The following is a 19510-nucleotide window of genomic DNA, read 5'->3' on the forward strand; positions in this document are numbered from 1 at the left end:
AAGAGCGTGCGGCAAGTCGGGTGGGCGTGGGGTGTGCGGACGAGGGCTCGGCTCAGGGGCCACCGTCGCCTGCCTTCGGACGGCTGGGGAGGAGAACGCGGACGGTTATGCAAAGCACCATGCACTGCGCGCCTCCCTGTCTTCTCCCCCTTGGGGGAAAGTCGGCGGCTGCGACTGGTGGGTGACGTGACCCCAGGCTTTACTAAGGAGCACGAGGCCGGCCGAGGGGCCACTTCGCGAGGCTGCTGCGGGGCGAGGAGGGCGGTTTCCAGAGGCAAACGCTGATCCCCCGGGCCTGACGCGCCAAACTCGGGGACTCCCGAGCAGCCTCGGACTCCGCGCTCGCACCTGCTGTCGCCGTCACTCATTCCGGCCGGCGGGCGGGGCAGCGCGGGCGACTTGGCTGGGACCCGCCGTGCAGCCCAGTCCGGGCCCCCGGCGCAGGCCGGCGCCCCTCGCGGCTGCCGCGGGCCCCTCGCGGCTGAGCACCGCCCGGCCGCCGCGACAGCCTCGGGAGCCGGTCGGCGACGGGGCCGCCGCGCGCGGGAGCGGGGGGGAGCACGGGGCGGCGCGCCGGGGGCGGCTCTGGCCGCTGCGCCGCAGCCTTGGGGCCGTCTTGGAAGGACGAGTTCTTTGCACAGGTCTGTGGAAGGCGGCCGAGAGTTCCACACGTGGCCACCGTACTGCGCGATGTGACAGCGTGCGTGCCTACAGAATATACGTCTCGGCGACAGAAGATTCACAATCGCCCCAAGTAATCCCAGCTGAGTGAACGTGGCGGCCGCGCTGGCGACCGTCGCTGCGACCCCTGACCGAGCCTCCAGTCAGACGGCGATCGAGGCCACTCGGCCAAAACCTAAAGCTTTCAGAGACTCAGCCGGGGTCTCCCTGACAAGAATTCACGAGCCTAACCATGTTGGCGCGTATTTTACAAAAGTTCGTGGCGACACTTAACATTTACAATAGTAATAACCTCTGTCCTCTCATAACAGTTTGACTTTGGGTTATTCTACTTTCAAGAGAAAGACTTTAACAATATGCAGTATCGCTCTATTAATTTTTGATATGCTCTCAGATCTTTATATTATTTACCAAAAAATAGGAAATATAATTTGTTTTCATTCGATTCAGTTCAGCGAAAGCATCCTAAAAGTCATTATACATTTCTGCATGCCATTTAAGCTCATTTCGGGTTTTAATTTCTGTGGAAACAGAAAACACGAACCTGTTCAAATTAATACTCGGATTGTAGAGCAGAATAACTTCGCTGTTCGATAATATTAAAGCTAATCTTTGGGCTTTTTTTCCCCCATAATATTGATAGATTTGAGTGGCTATTACTATCTTCATTTTTTGCTCAAGTCTTTTTTGACTGAAAACCTTTATTTTTAAAGACTGCCTTCACCACAGTAGGTGTTCAGTCTGTGACACGTAAATAATCAACTTAATTTAGGGATCGGTGGCTGTATTTCAGGGCCCAAGATGGTAATTCTTTGTTCTGCTTCTCTTTTAATTCTTTTTTGTTTATTTATTTATTTATTTATTTATTAGATATTTATTTATTTATTTGACAGAGCGAGAGAGCACAAGCAGGCAGAGCAGCAGAGAAAGAAGCAGACTCCCCATCAAGCAGGGAGCCCATAGTGGGGCTCAATCCCAGGACCCTTGGATCACAACCTGAGCTGAAGGCAGTCGCTCAACCAACCTAGCCACCCAGGCGCCCCTTCTCTTTTAATTCTTAAAGCAAAAGGATATTTTTGTTTTAAAACTTGGGTAGACCATGTAAAAGTATACAATTCAACTAGTAGACGTTTATTGTGCTCCTATTACGTGTAGTGCCTAATGTTTGATGTTATAAGAGAGAAGATGAACAAGATCAAATCTTCAACTTGAGTTTTTTTCAACCTAGAAGGGGAAAAGGACCAATTATATTTCCTATTTTTTGGTAAATAATATAAAGATCTGAGAGCATATCAAAAATTAATAGAGCGATACTGCTCAAAATAATAATTATACCTAGATGTGCTTGTAGTTAATAAGACACAAGCAGAATAATGTAAGTGATGTATGAACTGTGATCAAAGATTCTGTAGGAGTGCAAGGGACAGCATCCTGGAGCACAATGTCTGGAGCTGGGTAAAGTTATCATCAAGGCTGAAATTCTGGTCTGGGTGGGAAATTGGGAGGAAAGATGTAGAGCCCCTTTTATCTACCCAGCACTAGACTAGGCACATCCTTTTTTAGTCTTCTTAGTTACCATTCCTTTTGTCTGGAAATCTGAACCTTAGAGAGGTGAAAGTGACTCATGTAGTCACATTGCTGGTAACTGGTAGATGCAGTTTTCAAAAGTTGGTTCTGTTTGACCCCATTGCCCATGCACTTTCACTCCGTGATGTTATTTATACTGTGGCAATAATGACTTAGAGTTTTATTCTAGAGACCTTTGCAAAAAGAAGGCCACTGAAGGTTATTGAATCAGGAAGTTAGATAATCAGAACCAAAATTTAGAAAGATAGCTTCAGACCAGAGAACAGTTTTTAAAGGAAGGAAACAGAGAATTGAATTAGGAGCATACTACTCTAGTGAAAAATAATGGGGACCTAAGCAGAAGTGGCAGCGATGAGAATAAAATACTGGGAAAGGGTTAAGGAGAAACCAGAGAAGAACTGAGACTCTTGGACATGGTGATGATAGAGGGATTGGTGAGGATGGTTCAGAAGTCTCAAGTTTCAAATCCTGAAGATGTCATTGACAAAGATAAATATAAAAGTGCAACCCATAACAAACTGCAAACCTAATATCCCATTTGTTTATATTTTGTGGTAGCACCCCAATGTTTCTCATCTCTTCCCTTCACACAGTCAGTTAAGGGCATAGTTCTTGTTTCAGGGAATTATCAGAACCTGCCTTCCCCCTTGCTTGCATTCCCTGACTGACAGGTCTTCCATTACTTCTTTTTTTTTTTTTTTAAAGATTTTATTTATTTATTTGACAGACAAAGATCACAAGTAGGCAGAGAGGCAGGCAGAGAGAGAGGAGGAAGCAGGCTCCCTGCTGAGCAGAGAGCCCGATGCGGGACTCGATCCCAGGACCCCGAGATCATGACCTGAGCCGAAGGCAGCGGCTCAACCACTGAGCCACCCAGGTGCCCCAATTCCATTACTTCTTATTGACTTTTCTATACACTGATTCTAACTCGTAATAATCAATTTTAGGTACCTTTTCCGTCAATAACACTTTGGATGTGTTCTCTAGCTTATAGACCTAGGTAACTATTTGTGGGCCTCCTATGGACCAGGCTTTACTTTGAGGGAGTGGATATGGCAATGGTTCTTGCTCTCCAGCAGCCTGTGGTCTAGCGCAAGAAGGAGCTAAGTAAGTAGAAAGTTTATACACTCAATGTGCTAAGTGTAGCAGTAGAAGAGTTGCCAGGTGCAGAGACGGGGGGTGTGACTAAAACAACATGAAAAGGACAGGTTTAGAAGATGCCTCTGCTTCCATTTTATTTCTCTCTTGTTCCCATGTCTGTTAACCTATTGTATTTTGGAGGATGATTAGGTGCTTTCTTCTTCTCTATGCTGGTTAGATATTTGAAATAGGAAAGATGAGGGATAGGAGTTTTAAAAAATCTGTCTTAAGGAGCAGAGAGTCCAGTTCAGATTTCCTTTTCCTTTATGGAATGTAATACTTACATTTAGAGAGGATGTTATAGAGATGACCTAGATTGGAATAGTAAGTGATTTATTGGAAAATTCCTTATAAAATTGTTTTATTTGCTTATGCTGTTTATTTTGAGCAACTACTTAGACACAGGAGTATACAATAGAGAACTCACTGTGCAGCATAAGGTAGGACCTCAGTAATTATATATAGAATAGAGACTAAATGAACATACAACCCTCACACCACCCTCCATTTTATACCCATTCCTTACCATTTTACTCTTACTTCTGGAATAAGAATGGAAAACAGTCATTGTCAGAAAATCTCTTCTTGATTCACTTACACAAGTATGGTTTAATAATTATACACATATTTTCACTTGCTTTTCAGGGGAAGACCTTGTGGTTGGAACATCCCATCTGCAAAATCCTTTGAACATTCACAGATATTTCCTTAAGAGCAAATAATACCACCATATACAGAAATAAGATCTGTGCAGCAAAGCTTCAGTGCAAGAATGATTGCGCAGAACATGTTGTCCAGTAATAGACTCAGTTCTGCAGTGTTTGCCTTGGCTTGGCCCTTTATTTTACCCTTACCTGATCTCACCTTCTGACCACAGATGGCTGGCTGGTTGGCCGGCTGGCTTGCTTTCTTTCATCTTTCTTATCTCTCTCTCTCTTTCTTCCTTCCCTTCCCTTCCCTTTCCCTTTCCTTTCCTTCCTTCCATCCTTCTTCCCTTCCTTCTTCCTTTCCTTTCTTTTCTCACTCCCTCTTTCCTTTATTTTCTTTTCCTTTCGTTTCATTTCATTTCGTTTCCTTTTCTTTTCCTCCTTTCCTTTCTTTTTTTCCTCCTTCCTTCCTTCCATCCATTCATCCTTCCTTCCTTCCTTCCTTCCTGTCTGTCTGTCTGTCTTCTTCTTAGCTTTATTTATTTACTAGAGAAAGAGAGCAAACATGATCAAGGGGAGGGGCAGAGGGAGAAGCAGGCTGCCCTCTGAGCAGGGGGGCCTGTGGAGGGGCTCAATCCCAGGACCCTGGGGTCATGACCTGAGCTCAAGGAAGACACTTAACTGAATGAGCCACCCAGGCACCTCCCCACATTTTTGTTTGTTTGTTTGTTTGTTTTGTTTATACAACTGCTGTTTTTTAACCTCTTTCCATTCTTATTTCATCTTTAGATATGCTCTGTCTGGGAGGAAAAGATTTTCCTTGACCCTCTTAGGGTCCCTGGCTGGGTCTGAAAATTAAATTGACAAAGAGTAACAGGAGAAAAGCAAACAAATATTACTGAATCTTTACATGTATATGGGGGCCTTTATAAGGGAATGAAGACCTAAGAACTGTTCAGATCAGAAAGCTTTTATACCTTTTAGACAAACAATAAATTTATGAGTAATTGACAAGATGAAGGAGTTTAGGCTAGAGATAGTAAATGGTGAAGAAGTAACTAGGAAGATCATGGTTAGATGAACAAGATTAGTTTGCAGTTTCCTCTGGCGCTCTGTCTTGGGGCTGATAAGAGTCTGTCTCCAGTAAAAGAATTTATTTCCTGCCTTTAGGCACAAAAGGGGGAGCTTTTTCTGTGTTTATTGCTTCTTAATTGCCTTCAACTCATAATTAGTAGGTCAAAGAGGCATATTTCGGGGTGACATATCCTGGTTTCCTTCAAATCAAGAAGTATTTTCGGGTACTATCATGAACCTCTTAATTCATATTTCTCCCACCCATAGGCATCTTGGCAATAGTTCATGTTCCTAGTATCCTTCTATCTATGACATTTCAAACATCTTTGTGTAAATATTTAGTTGTCACTTGTCCTTTCCTCCAGCAACTATGTTGATTTTGAGTAGTGGACAATTATTGCCATTGCGCACTCTGATCTTCTGAATCTAAGAAAGGCCACCATGTGGTGTTGGATAGATCAATCAACACATAAGGGTGTCTGGCCAAAGGAGCTAGTAGTCTGAAATCCAGCCCTTAGTGCTCCACCAGGCACGTAGCCACAGGCCCCTCCACTCAATGGGAATGCATTTTTCTAATTCATAAAAAGATGTTGAATGGGCCAGTGGTAGTCCTACCTAAACACAGCTCCTGTACTGTACGATGGTGTCAAGAAGCCCTCGCTCATGTTCATCATGTTTTACTATCATACTCTCAGACATGAGTAACTGTTTGAGATTTGGAAAAATATTCATCTTGGTGAATGTTGCAAGTGGGTTCCTCAGGAAACGTACTCTGAGATTTGCCTGTAGAAATTTTGGGGAATCCGAGTTTGGGAAGAGTACCTGAGAAGAGTGAGGGGAGCAGGACTGGGCAGAGCAAGTTGAATTGTGATTTTTGCTACAGAGTCTCAGCAATACTAGGATGACCTGCAGAGTTGTCCCTACAGACTAGGGTCCCTTCCCTCTCCGCCATACTCTCTATCCTCATCTACCCATCTCTAGACGTTGGGTGCAGGCTGCTCCCACACAGGAGTCTGGACTTTGGACAAGATTACTTTCTTTGGCTGCGGGAAATTTCTGGAGAGGAATTTAGGTGAGAACAGTCTACATGCCCAGTATCTGGTGGAACAAGGGCTTGGTCCTGAAGGGAGATTTGGGCCAACCACATATACAAAACTGTGCTCATAATCATTGAATGATCTTTTCTCTATAAGAGGATTAAACAGGTTGAATTTAGTTTGCTTTTGGTTGAAGGAAAACATGACAAAAACAGAATAACTGAGGAAAAATTCAAACTTGTCTTTTTCTTAGAGAGGGTACCTCAGAGATTGCAGGAAGGATGATATCAGGAGCACAGATCTAGTAACCCAAGATCTGGTAATCTTGTGACACTAAAAGTTTAGGTTGCACGTTGTGTTTAATGATTACAGGCTAAAAACCAGCTTTCTATGAGTTTGCCTACTGTTGGTTCTTTTTTTTTTTTTTTTGGATTTGATTTATTTATTTGAGAGACAGAGCATGAGAGGGGAGAAGGTCAAAGGGAGAACCAGATTCCCTGTGAAGTTGGGAGCCTGATGCCGGACTCCATCCTGGGACTCCAGGGTCATGACCTGAGCTGAAGGCAGTAGCTCAACCAACAGCCACGCAGGCGCCCCCCTCTGTTGGTTCTACGCTCAAGAAAATATCCATATTGGTCATCACTGGAGAACTATAATTAAAGTGCAAAATCTTCTCAGTCAGAAAACCTCTCCATAAAGGTAATAGAGACAGAAACCAGTTTCACCATTGAATAGGCATAAACATTGTGGGGCACATCATAGGCAAGAAATTGCAAAGAAAAAACAAAGAGAGGAATCTCACGCACTTATATTGCGAAGCAGACACAACCCATCATATCACAGATAGTTCATCCTAACCTTTCATGATGATTAGATTCACCATCTTATTGGCTTTATAGAGAGGAAAAAACCTCATGTCTTTATAGCAGGAAGTAGTTTTGCAAACTGGAGTAAAGCAAACATCAAAGTTAGGCTCTTAACTTCTTACTAAAACTGGGAAATAGGGGAACCATCTCTCTTGATGTTTGCATTTCAAAAGGGTGGTTATTTTCTCCTAAATTTTTATTTAAATTCTAATTAGTTAACATATAGTTTAATATTGATTTCAGTAGTAGAATTTAGTGGTTCATCACTTAATATAATACCAGTGCTCATCACAACTGGATCAGAACCGATAACCCAAAAGTAGACGAAGTGTATGTGGGAATTAAACATATGACAAGAGGGATAATTCAATTTAGTGAGAAAATAATAGATTACTTAATGAGGAAAATAAAAGTAGCCCACCATCTTATTTTAAAAAATTTATAAAATGCTTATATACACATATAAACTAAATTAAAAAATAAAGTATAGAAGGACCAAATACTTAAATGTTAAAAAAAAAGCTTTGCAAGAAAAGGTAGGAGATTACATGTACAACTTGGAGGAGATTACATGTACAACTTAAATTGGAAAGTGTTTCTTAATGCTGAAAAGAGGAGAGACATATTTGTTTATATAAAGATTAATAGATTATATAATAGATACCATAAAATCGATAAATAATAGTCTGGAAAATATTAAAGCTGATGCCTTAATAAGGATGACATCTATAATATACAGGTTGGGTTCTTTGAGAAGCATGTGGCATTAGAGATGAAAGATTTATTGGAAAGTAACACATGTGGAGGGAAAAGGAGAAGTAGGATTGGGCAGGAGGAGTTCAGATACAGACATGACAAAAATCTCAAACAGCCCCAAGGGGCAGCTGTAACAATGACTGCCTATTGGAGCAGTCCTGTCATGATGTAAATGGCCAAGGCCCGTTGACTGGAGATTGCTCAGAGAAGAGAAGAGCTTGCCCTCACCTATCAACACCTCACTCATTCACTGGCAATGGGATGCCCCAGGAAGAACATGACTTTGGTTCAAAAGCTGAGGTGAACCCTGAGTAACTGAACAGCTGAAGGCTGTCTGGAAGCCAGAGAATGAGCCTCTTATTGAAGCAGGATCTGAGTGTGACATCTCTGTGTTTGCTGTAGAATGCTTACAAACTAAGAAGAAAAAAGGCATTCAGTCCAATGGAAAATTATTCAAGGCACATGTGTATACAGTTTACACACGTGCATGCACACACAAACGAATGTACACCAAGGCTGAAAAATCTTTAACTTGGCAACTTAGGTTGTTAATTTGAGTTACCTTGCAAGGATTGGGAAGGTTGATGTGGGTGGAGGAGGAGAGAAATGTTCAAGACAGAAGGAAAAATTATACCAAAGAAGCATGCATTGATCACGCTTTTGCACCTTTCTTGCATCGGTGTGTGAGGAAACACATTTATCCTCTTGTTCACATATGTTTAAGAAAGGATATTTTGACATTAAATGTCAGTTCTCCTGGTAAGTTCAAAGATACATTGAATAGGAGTAAGGCATTTTCAATCGATCACATGTAACAAAAAAGGCAGAAATAGAGACTTACATAGCTTATAGGAAAGAAATGAGAAAAATATGTCACAGAAATAGAAATAACTATACACAATTTTTGGATATCCAGAAATTTTTAGTTTTTACTAGTTTAGTAGATGCCAGGAATATTTATTTGCTATATAAATCAAGTAATATCTGGCCATATGGACCAATAACATTGTTGTAGAAAGTATAGAGTTTTCAGTAAACTTATGTATCTGTATCAGGAGAGACTAAGTTATACTACAGTAACACATGACCCCCAAATCTAAGAGTAAAGCCTCTTAGACATTGCTTTCTTGCTCATGTTATACATCCACTGTAGATTGGCTTGAGCTCTGTCCGTTGCCATTTTCACTTAGGATCAAACCTCTCTATCTGGTGACCAATTAATTTTGCGGCAGAGGAAAATGAGATCATGGTAAGCATACACTGGCTCTTGAAGCTTCTGTTCAGAAGGGGCTTTGACTCCTCTTTGATGGGCTAAAGTAAATCACATGACTGAGCCTGCTGTTAACCAGTTGAAGTGGCATAAGCCCTTCCACAGGGAGGATTAGTGAGCATCTCCATGAGTATGAAGATTGTCTTTAAAATGAAGAGTGTTAATGAAATATTTCCATGTGAGTCATACCTAATGGGTGTCCTTAGTGATTGGTGAGTATGAAGAATTAAGATGAGAAATAAGAGGGGTGCCTGAGTATCTCAGTCAGTTGAACATCTGGCTCTTGATTTTGGCTGAGGTCATGGTCTCAGGGCCCTGGAACTGAGCCCTGAGTAGATCTGCATGCTCAGTGGGGAGTCTGTTGGAGGATTCTCTCTCCTTTCCCTCTGCCCTTTACCCTACTCTCTCTTTCTAAAATTGTTAAATAAATCTTAAAAAAAAAAAGAGAGAGAGAGAAATAAGAGGGACACCTGGTTGGCTCAGTCAGAAAAGCATGCGACTCTTGATCTCAGGGATGTGAGTTTAAGCTCCACCTTGGGTGTAGATTACTAAATAAATTTTAAGATGAGAAATAAGAGAAAATACTTTTTTTCTAATCAAATGCTATTTTTTTTCACCTCCTGGGTGTACAGATAAGAAGTACTCCTTTTGACTTTGGTTTCAATCACAGACCACACACCATTATTTACATTTTCAGAAAACAAACAAAAAACCTGTTTAATCCATATTTTGAAGATAGGAAAAATATGGAAGAGGTAAGATTTTATTTTTTCATATATTTTATTTTTCTGAAGTTTAGAATTTACATCAGTATGATTATGAGAAATATAGTATCTATCAAAAATCAGAAAAATATCCTTTCCCTTAGAAATCATTATCTAAAAATAATGATGTTTAGTATTTTTTTCCTAGCATTTAAGTATGGCTCATAAGGAATCTTCCAAATAAATTCTATATTACAGTTACCAGTTTAGTTACTAAAATCCCATTTTGGTTAGGAGAAAAATTAAAGAAAGCTCTATGATGTCTCATTACACTAAATGTAATAATGCACAATGTTTGTTGTTCATTATCTTACTTCACAGTTTAAGTTAAATTTTAATTCTTTGTTGCTGCTTTATATTTTAGATGATCCCTGCAACATGACTTTATCCACCCTAATCTTTAAAAAACAATTGTGACATCATCTGAAGTTTCACCAGTACATTTTATATAGAACAGAGAATGGCAAACATCCCAAGTGCCGTTCAGCAGCTGTTGCTCCTCTACTGTGGATAAGGGAAGAAGTAGTTGTCTCCATGGTGACCTATATGAGTCAGTGAGGGTGGGAACTGGGGGATTCTCACGGGGTTAATGACAGAGGAAATGCTAGCAATCCAGTTTTCAGTAGACATTTGGCCTCAAATGGAATTTTTTTTTTTTTTTTAAGGACTCACTTTTTTATGGCCTTTCATTTTGTAAACGGGATAAACTTGCATTATGCTCAACGAAAGAGCTAGGTACCTGAAAACTTATGGGGAACTAAAAATGCCTTACAGAAGAGACTGTACTTTATTTTTGTTTTATACTTCAGAACATGCATTACAATTTTGTGTTTATTTAAATATTGCCCTCTGCTTCTTCCTCCCAAAACACTTGAGGTAGAATGTAACAAAGGCATATCAATAAGGTTAACAAAATAGATATAAGATTGATACATCATGATCAAAGGAAATGAATTAGGGAAAGAAATGTCACTCTTTACTTTCTTCCAATGGGTCCTAGGATGCTTAAAAAAGCATTAATAAACCTTATGTCTTGGCATAAATTGGAGGAAAACCCCCTACCACATGCAGATGAATTAGATTTGGGATATGTACCTGGATGGGGAGAGGAAGAGTCTCCAAACTTATATTTACTCCTGCATTGCAAGTGCCAGGCTTCGGGAGTGTGTTTCGTTCGAAGAAGTTTCTATTATAACGTCATACGTGAAAAGATCCAAGTTGTCAACTAAAATAGAGAAAGAAGAGAAACAAGTTTTCATGTGGGCCTCACTGGTGCCATTCCAGGGGTAGATTTCATAAATGCCTCTGTGGTTTCTGTATTAGTGTGGACCATAATGATGACATGAGCTCCATCTTCAGGATCCACGACAAAGTCAGTTAATACATAGAAAATAAATCAACACTGACTTCCTCTTTTCTTTTATTATTATTATTATTTTTTAAAGATTTTATTTATTTACTTGAGAGAGAGACAGTGAGAGAGAGCATGAACGAGGAGAAAGTCAGAGAGAGAAGCAGACTCCCCATGGAGCTGGGAGCCTGATGCGGGACTCGATCCCGGGACTCCAGGATCATGACCTGAGCCGAAGGCAGTCGTCCAACCAACTGAGCCACCCAGGCGTCCCTATTACTATTATTTTTAACACTGCCTATTTTAAAAAGACATTTGCCTTACACATACAGAATGTTCCCAGATGATTTGCCTGGGGCTCCTAATCCTGTATCTTAGCCTTCGGGTCTACATGATTCCCAAGAGGGCAGTGTTAATGGACAGACACCCAGGTATTCTGCTTTCCTGCAGGTAGTAGAAGTTCTCCAATATGGGAAGGAAGCAGTAGCCTTAGAACATTGAAGAACATTGGCTGTAATTAAAGATTTCTTAAATGTAATGCCTTTCATTACTTTGAAGATTTATTAACCTGAGGAATCTAGATCTATTCTAAACAATTTGTAATTTCTCATTTTTGTAGGACCACTATTATGAAGTGGATTACTTGTACCTTTACACAAAATTAGTTGACTTTTTTGTTTTAGTTACTGAAATTTCCTACTTAATTGCTAACATAAGGGACAAAAGAATACCTTTGAAGAAAAAGCCTTTGAATTTTAAGAACATGTATTTGGTTTTGCTTACCTTTTTTTGCCTTCATACATATTTATTCTACTACAATATTTATATTACAAATTACTCTGCAAATTGTTTTCTTGAGTTATCAAATTGAAATGATTACTGTGTGTATTAGAGAGTGTTATGACTTAATATAAGGATATATATGACTCAGTTGAAAATGCCACACTCCTATTCAATGTATTTTTGAACTTACCAGGAGAACTGACTTTTAATGTCAAAATACCCTTTCTTACACATATGTGAACAAGAGGATAAATGTGTTTCCTCACACACCGATAAATCTGTCAGCTTCACACTCCACCATGATGACACAGAGGTAATATGTCAAGAGGAGAGGCCATCATGCTGAACGTGAGTGGTTCCAGACCTGGAGAAGTGGCTCTTCAGAACAGGTGAAGTCTCCAGGACTTCACTGGACTCGCACCTTCTGAGAGCCTCATCCTGGTTCCATCACTTCCTTTTGGCTCTAACTCTGAGCAAGCTCATTGACCCTTTTGATCCTTACCTTCCTTGTCTGTAAAGTGGAGATCAAACTACTTCGTAGAAGGTTATCTGGCATATCGAAAGCAGTTATCAGTTCTCTTCCCCAGCTGTGGTTTCCTGGTAGAGTACAGAAAGTCTTAATATTCTCACAAGATTTTTCTTAGGCCCAGGGTTCTGGGGTGACTTCTCTGGGCTGGAAGAACTACATTGACATATCTGGTCATTGATTCTGGGATAGGTATTTTCAGGTTTACTGGACCTGGTTAGGTTCACCAGTTGTCTTTCAGTCTAATTCTCAATTTCAAGTTATTCCAATTTATAAGCATCCTCCTACTTTTGCAACTGCTTGCTTTGGGTCTGTTCTGATTTCTGCCCTAGGATGGAATTCTAGGATCCCAGAAGATGAGCAGTCCTATAGCGTGGGCAGTGACAGAGCCTTTTTTTTTTTTTTAAATAAGAAGTGGATTTTATTCAGTCAGAGGATTGCAAAGGTGAAGATTCCATCTATGGATATTTATTGAGCACCTACTCTTTGCCAGGCATGGTTCTGGGAGCTGGAGATAAAGCAATGAACAAGGACTTTTGCACATGGAGATGACTTTCTCAATTTTAGTGGGGGCAGAGATAGGAGGTGAGTAAGACAGAATATATAAGTAAACAATTCCATGGACAGGACAGTTTATTCATAGTGATGAAATTCTATGAGAAAGCAAAACAGAATAATATGAGTAACATGGTATGTGTGTGTGAGGTTGAAAGAACTTGAGATTTGTGATCAAAGGAGACCTTTCCATGGTGGTTACACTGGAATCTCTCTTCACTACTGTTATTCATCCTTTCTCTTCCCCTCACCCCAGCTTCTAATTTGCCAGTCAAGTGATTGCTGTCTTATTTGGTAAAAGTTTAAGAAGCAAGAATTGTGGGCATTATTAATTTGGAAAGGTGCGATTATTAATGGAGGGGTAGGAATGTGTCAATAGTTGCTGATTTAACCAAATCTAGTTAAACCTTTCAGTCTTGGGAATGGGGCCAGAGTAGAATCTGTCCCAGGTAGAAGAAGATTCAATGGGTGGCTTTTTTTTTTTTTTTTAAACTGCAAATATCAGTATCAGGAAAAGCCTACTGAGCTTATACTAGAAGACAATAGTATGAAAGACTAGACTAGGGTCCAGCCATTTTCTCAAAGCAGAATGAATTGCATAATAGCCTTTATGAACAGAGGCTCAGAACAAAGGATTTAGTACAAGGTGTGTATGTGTGTGCATGTGTGTGTGCGTGTGTGTGTGTGAGTGAGAGAGAGAGTCTGAAAGAGAGAGAAGCTGAGACTGTGTGTGTGTTTGCCTCCACATAAGGGTGAGAGAGAAGTCTTAAAGGAGAGAAGAGGCGAAAGTTCAACTAGATAGCATCTAGTTGAAACAAAAAAATTTGTACTCTTTTATGCTATGCGTTCTTGCAGCTGCTGCTGCTGCTTTTGCTGCTGCTTCTTTTTTGAAGATCACAGACTTTAAATGTTAATAAGGTGACACTAATTTTAATAGTTTAAAAAACATTATCAGAATTGTATATACAAGCCAGTAGGATGGGAAGTCTTTGTAGATAGTATTAATATTGGAGAACAAGATAATGAGTAAGATAACTGCCATTTACATTTTTTGGAGGACAACCCAAGAATGGAATTTTTGTGAAGGTAACAAAGAAAAATGAAGCTCTGAAATAACCATATAAAGACAAAAGTAAACCATAGTAATAGTTGAATATCAAAGAAAAAAAGATAGCTTAAAATAGGTTATATTTGTGAGGATAGCAAGTAAAGATATTTCCCGTACAAGAGAGGAACAGATCCCCTGAACTAATTAGTGGAGATGAAAGACATGCATGGTTGTTTTAAGTCTGGGGGCCCTTTTACTGTCTTCTAGGGGGTAATAAAGGCAGGTCACTTGAAAAGGAAACTTTGAGTTTCTCTGTCTTTAACATATAAGAGGGAAAGAAGAGATTATTTGCTGTTACAGATGCAGTTCTTAGACTCTCACTAGAGGGTGGTGTTGGTTCTAAAACCAGAGGTTGCTAACCTACAGTACATTCATTACTGGGCTGCATTTATATTTAAAGAAAAGGTAGACTTGAGGTTTCTCAGACTTACCTAAAGGTTGGCAAATGTCAAGTCTGAAACTTCCCAAGGGCCTTATCCAGTTCTGACTGTTTGCAGACCCAGAGGAGGGAGATAAAGTAGCGGAGATTACAGGAGGAGTTAAGTAGCAGATTCTAATTTAAGCTCCTGCACTAAGTAGTAGACAAGAAACTAAAGCTTCCCAGGCCTTCAACTCCTCTGTAAAATAAAAAGGCAGCCTGAGATGATCCCTTAATCTCCTTGAGCCTCTAAACTTCTGAAATTCTAACAAATTCTGGGTCTAAAAGCCTGAAGTATTTCTGATGTTCTTGGCCAGCCAAAGGAATGGGTATCATCTCAAATTATCAAATTATTAGTAATTAAAATATTAAAATATAATTAATGCTATAATATAATTAAAATGTAACTAATGCTATAAATAAGGTTTAATATAGATTTGGGTACTAGAAAGTATTTAAACGAAATCATCATCTTCTGTCCTGCTATGGAACCTCACAGCCATCTTTTACATCTACCTGAGCATTCTGTGGTTAAATTTCAGTGACATTGCATTATCTAAAGATCTCTCTTCTTGGTTGCTAACGGGCTGGAAACGAGCAAAATATGTTCATATAGGATTATCTGGAGGGAGGAAGCTGAACCGTTATCAAATAGGGATGTTTTAGGATAGGCTAAATCCCCCACCTCATTTTGTACTTCACCAACTCCCAGCATATCCATGCTCTGCTAGGAGACACTCTCCAGAGGGATTTAGCTGGTTTAGTTGCCCGCTACCCTCGCCTTTTTTTTTTTTTTTTTTAAATCTGATTCCCTTGACCCGTTATGTTTATTTGCAGTGCAGAAGGAATCGAAGAGCATTTTATGAAACCTGAATCGAATTATTCAGTTCCAGGGCCACAGGACACCGTCGTTTACCTCTCCGTGGACTAGACTTCAAAGGGTTGCTGCAAAGCCCTGATGGTGCGAAGCTGCGCTCCGTCACCCTCCAGCACTTCGACACTCGGGCTCAGCACCCCTCTCCTCCACACTGCTTGGCTTTGCGGGGCCGAAGATTTCCCTCCCACGCCCCCTCCTCCCCCCCCGGGCTTTGTGGCCTCTTCAGGCCCATTTCGAAGATCTAAACTTCCTAAAGCGGACGCGGAGCGCCGGCGGGTGCGCACCCGCGCGCTGGCCACCTTCGCCCGAGTCCCCCGGCCGGGCCGCGCCGGCTCCGCGCCGCAGCACACATTCTTCCATTCTTCGCGCTCGGGCACACCCCTTCGCAGTGGGGATTGGTCGGGCCGACCCCTCCTCGGCGACGCGAGGCTCCTAAGAGGCTCCGGCGCCTGCCAATCCCCACGGGCTGTCAAAACAAGTCTTCCCTCCCTGTCACAACAGAGCGGAGTGGAGGCCGCCGCCGCCGCCGCACTTCCTGGGGCCGCCGCGCCGCGCTCCGCGGGCAGGTGGCGGGTGCGACGGGCCGCGGGCGTCCGGCTCCGGCCACCCCCGCTCCCCGCCCAGGCCGCGCGCGTCCCGGCCTCCGAGGCCGCCCGGCCCGGCGCCGGGTGCCTTTTGTCTGGCGCGGAGCGGGCGTCTGCAGCGCGTTTCGGACACCTCCCTCTCCTTTTCGCCTCTGCTCCCTCCCGCCCGCATCTCGCTCCCGCTCCCGCCGCCGTCCCCCTGCGGACCGCCGGCCTCCCGGACCGAAGCCCGCGGACGTCTGCAGCCGAGCGATGTCTCCGCTCCAGAAAGTTGCCGCCGCCGCCGCCCCCGGGCGGTGAAACAAAGTCTGGCGGGGCCGCCTTCGGGTGCCGGAGCGCACTCGCGCCCAGAGGCTGGACTCCGCTGCCGGGCGTGCCGTCTCCCCCGGAGAGCCCGAAGCGCCGGCCATGGCCGAGGGCGCCGCGGGCAGGGAGGGTCCCGCGCCGCCCGACGCAGCCGGCTGTGAAGACGACCCCCGAGTGGGTCCGGACGCCGCCTCCGGAGAAGGCGTGGCCGGGGCCCCCGGGGGCCGGTGGAGGGACCGTCGCAGCGGGGTCGCGCTGCCGGGGCCCGCGGGGGCCCCGGCGGACAGCGAGGCGGGCCTCCTGGAGGCCGTGCGGGCGACCCCCCGGCGCAGCAGCATCATCAAGGTAAGCGAGGCCGCGCCGCCCCGGGAGCGTGGGTGTGGGTGCTCGGTGCGTCGGGGATCCGGCCAGGATGCGCGGGGTCCGGAGGCATCGCGGGCTCTGCATTGTTTTCTCCCGCCTCCCTCATTACCAGACCTTCCTTCCTCGTCCGGAGGTTCCCAGACTCAGCTCTTGGCCGTGAGAAGCAGAAGTCACTTTTTCCCCCCCCGACAGCAGAGGAAAAGTTCCGCTCTGCGTCTTTGCGTTTTGATGGATGCTTTCCCTCATTTTCTCTGAAAGCTTCACTAAGCCGTTGATGGAAGGAAGAAGGAAGGAGTCAGTGTAGATGCAGACCGCGGGATGGTTGTGCATTGCTCTCTAGAGAAAGATTAGCTTCCCCCCCACCTCCGCCCCCTCCCCCAGCACAGTGAAGGAAATGCACGGTTTATCCTCAAGTGAAAAAACAAAAAAACCCACAACAACCAAAAACCAAAAAACAAACCAAAACCCCAAACCCAAACAGCCCCCTTCCCAAAGACTCAGACGGTCCCGAAATCCCAAGAAGCGTGAACTTTCCCTGTAGACAAGCAGAGTTTTCAGTGGACCCTCCGGCTAAGCGGAGAGCGATGGTGGAGCCCAGAGTTTCTGCACTGCAGAAAGCGCGAGCGGAAAGCAATGAGTCCCCCAAGCATCATCCCAGGTCTTTGTGGTTACCGCTGCATGCAGGCAAGATGCTTCCCCACCCCTCAACCACCAGACAAGATTTCTCTTCATCTGTTTGGCCAGAAATCTGTAAGCCTTTCTCTCCCTTATCTCTTTCTGTCTTCCTTCCACTTGGGGCTTACTTCCTGTTGGAAATTTCATCTTTTGGGTGCATGACATGTGGTAAGGTATCCTGGAAGTCGCTCTCCCCCCGGGTTTGGAAAAGGGCGTCTTGGCATAAATGGATGTGAGTAATCATGTACATGTGAGATTAAAATTGATTTTGGTAGAGAAAGTAGTCTGTATGAAAATATATATATATTCCAAAGATGATAGTGAAAGATGGACTTGAAACTTCTATTTTCAGTTTACTTGGTGTGCTAATACATTCAAGACCCTTGTTCAAGGTTAAACTGTGCAACCACCTCATAATGCATGTCTCTTTCTTAGGCTCAAACTTACATTGCCAGTGTGGGAAGGCTGTGCTCACGGTACATCCACCCAACTCCAAGTATTGTCTAGGCTTTTCCCCAACACTGACACATGGAAGTTTAAAACCAACAGGAAGATTTCTATATAAAAAGAAGAGTGGGTGGTAGTTGCAAATGACTTATAGTAGTTTTTGTTATTTTGTGCCTTTTAGATTATGTGAAAAGGAATGTGCTATTCTGGGTGTGAATTTAGATAACAAGGAAATGATCACTTTTTTTTTTCTTTTAACCCACGAGTCAGAAAGCATATTATTTTGAAACTTAAAAAAACAGCACAATTAAGAAACAATTACATTTTGGATTCTAAGATATTGATAAAACATGAGGTCCTGTGTGTGTGAAAACAAACGCCCAACGGTAGTTTAAAACATATCACCATAAAAAACAGTGGGCTCTCTAGTGTTGTAAAAAATAAAAGTAACAGAGTGTAAGGAATATACAAATTCTTGCAACTCAATTTGCAGTTTTTAAGTTGTATTATGTGCTGGTTTATATTCTCAAAAAGGCCCTTGCTGAGTAATTTTGCTTCTTTTGTTTTGAAGTTTATTTTTGTGGAAAAAAGAGGGAGGCAACAGAGTATCAACTTAATCTTTTTCCTATTTAATAGTAGAATAAGCATTTAATAAATGGCCTTTATAATTAAAGATCCTAGAAAACGAAGCACATTGTTGTTACTATTTTAAATTAGGTTTTATTGAAAAAGTAATATAAGCATATGATTAAAAAAAAATCAAATGTTACAAAGGAGCACGAAGGGAAGACTCCCAGCCACTCCACACTCCCACTTACATGGTCCGCCCCCATCGCTGCTAACACTTTCTTAAGTATCCTTCCAGAAATATTCCATGCATATGTAAGCATATGTATCTGTATATATATGTGGTGAGTTATTGACGTTCTTGATTTATATAATAAAATTTAAAGTTTACAGGCCTCATATTCTCAAATTTGCTCCAAATGTTTTTGATTCCCAGTGGGTTGTCCAAAATCATTGTGATGTGTCAGTTAATCTTCGGGAATAAACTGGAAGGTGAATTGATGGGTATGGGTCCTTAGGGTCTGTTCTCAGAGAACTTTATTCCCTTCCAATAGGGAAAGAAGCAGGTGATGGGGTTCTGTTCCACACAATCTCGGAGATAAGGACCTTTCTGTTTACATCTTGAATCTGCGGCCCCATGCTTCACTTTAGCAAAGTAAAAAGGAGAGTCTCTAAAAAAGGTCTAGTTCATATAAGAAATATATAGCATGTGGCTTATATTGAGAGAAAAATGCATTCTTCAGAGTTTGGCCAAGGATTCTTTTTATTTGCATTAAAACATACACAGAAAAGAAAGGCTTTAGTACATTTTACATTAATCAAGCTATTAAATTTTCTCTGATTGCCCCCAATAGCCTTCACATAGTGATAATTCATATTTATGATCATAGCTCTGAGCCCCTGAAAGATTGTGAATCATCAAATATTAAATTATTTTCAGTTTAGGATATTGTTTCTATTCTAATTATTTGACTGCTAATTCTCTATTAACTTGAATATTAGACAAATCAGAATAGTGCATTCCTCTCTCATGCCAAGAAACAGACTATCTTGTATATTAATAAAAAAAGTCTTGTATATTAATAAAAGGAATGTTTTCAGTAAACTTGCCCTCTCTAATTTGTAAAA

The 19510-nt window shown here is 42.2% G+C and overlaps 1 protein-coding gene across 2 annotated transcripts in view; it reads left to right on the plus strand.

The window, feature by feature from the left end:
- Positions 1 to 16314: 16314 nt before the first annotated feature.
- Positions 16315 to 19510, plus strand: part of PLCL1 (phospholipase C like 1 (inactive)) — a 352432-nt gene continuing 349236 nt past the window's right edge. The window contains exon 1 of one of the 2 annotated variants that reach the window (XM_032354307.1): positions 16315 to 16675. In XM_032354307.1, coding sequence (XP_032210198.1) covers positions 16433 to 16675 — 243 coding nt within the window. In that variant the 5' untranslated portion in view covers positions 16315 to 16432. Of the gene's footprint in view, positions 16676 to 17146; positions 17601 to 19510 lie in introns of those variants that run through there. The other variant, XM_032354311.1, reaches the window with a different exon arrangement.

This window comes from Mustela erminea, chromosome 8, assembly GCF_009829155.1.
Source record: "Mustela erminea isolate mMusErm1 chromosome 8, mMusErm1.Pri, whole genome shotgun sequence".
Lineage (NCBI taxonomy): Eukaryota > Metazoa > Chordata > Mammalia > Carnivora > Mustelidae > Mustela > Mustela erminea.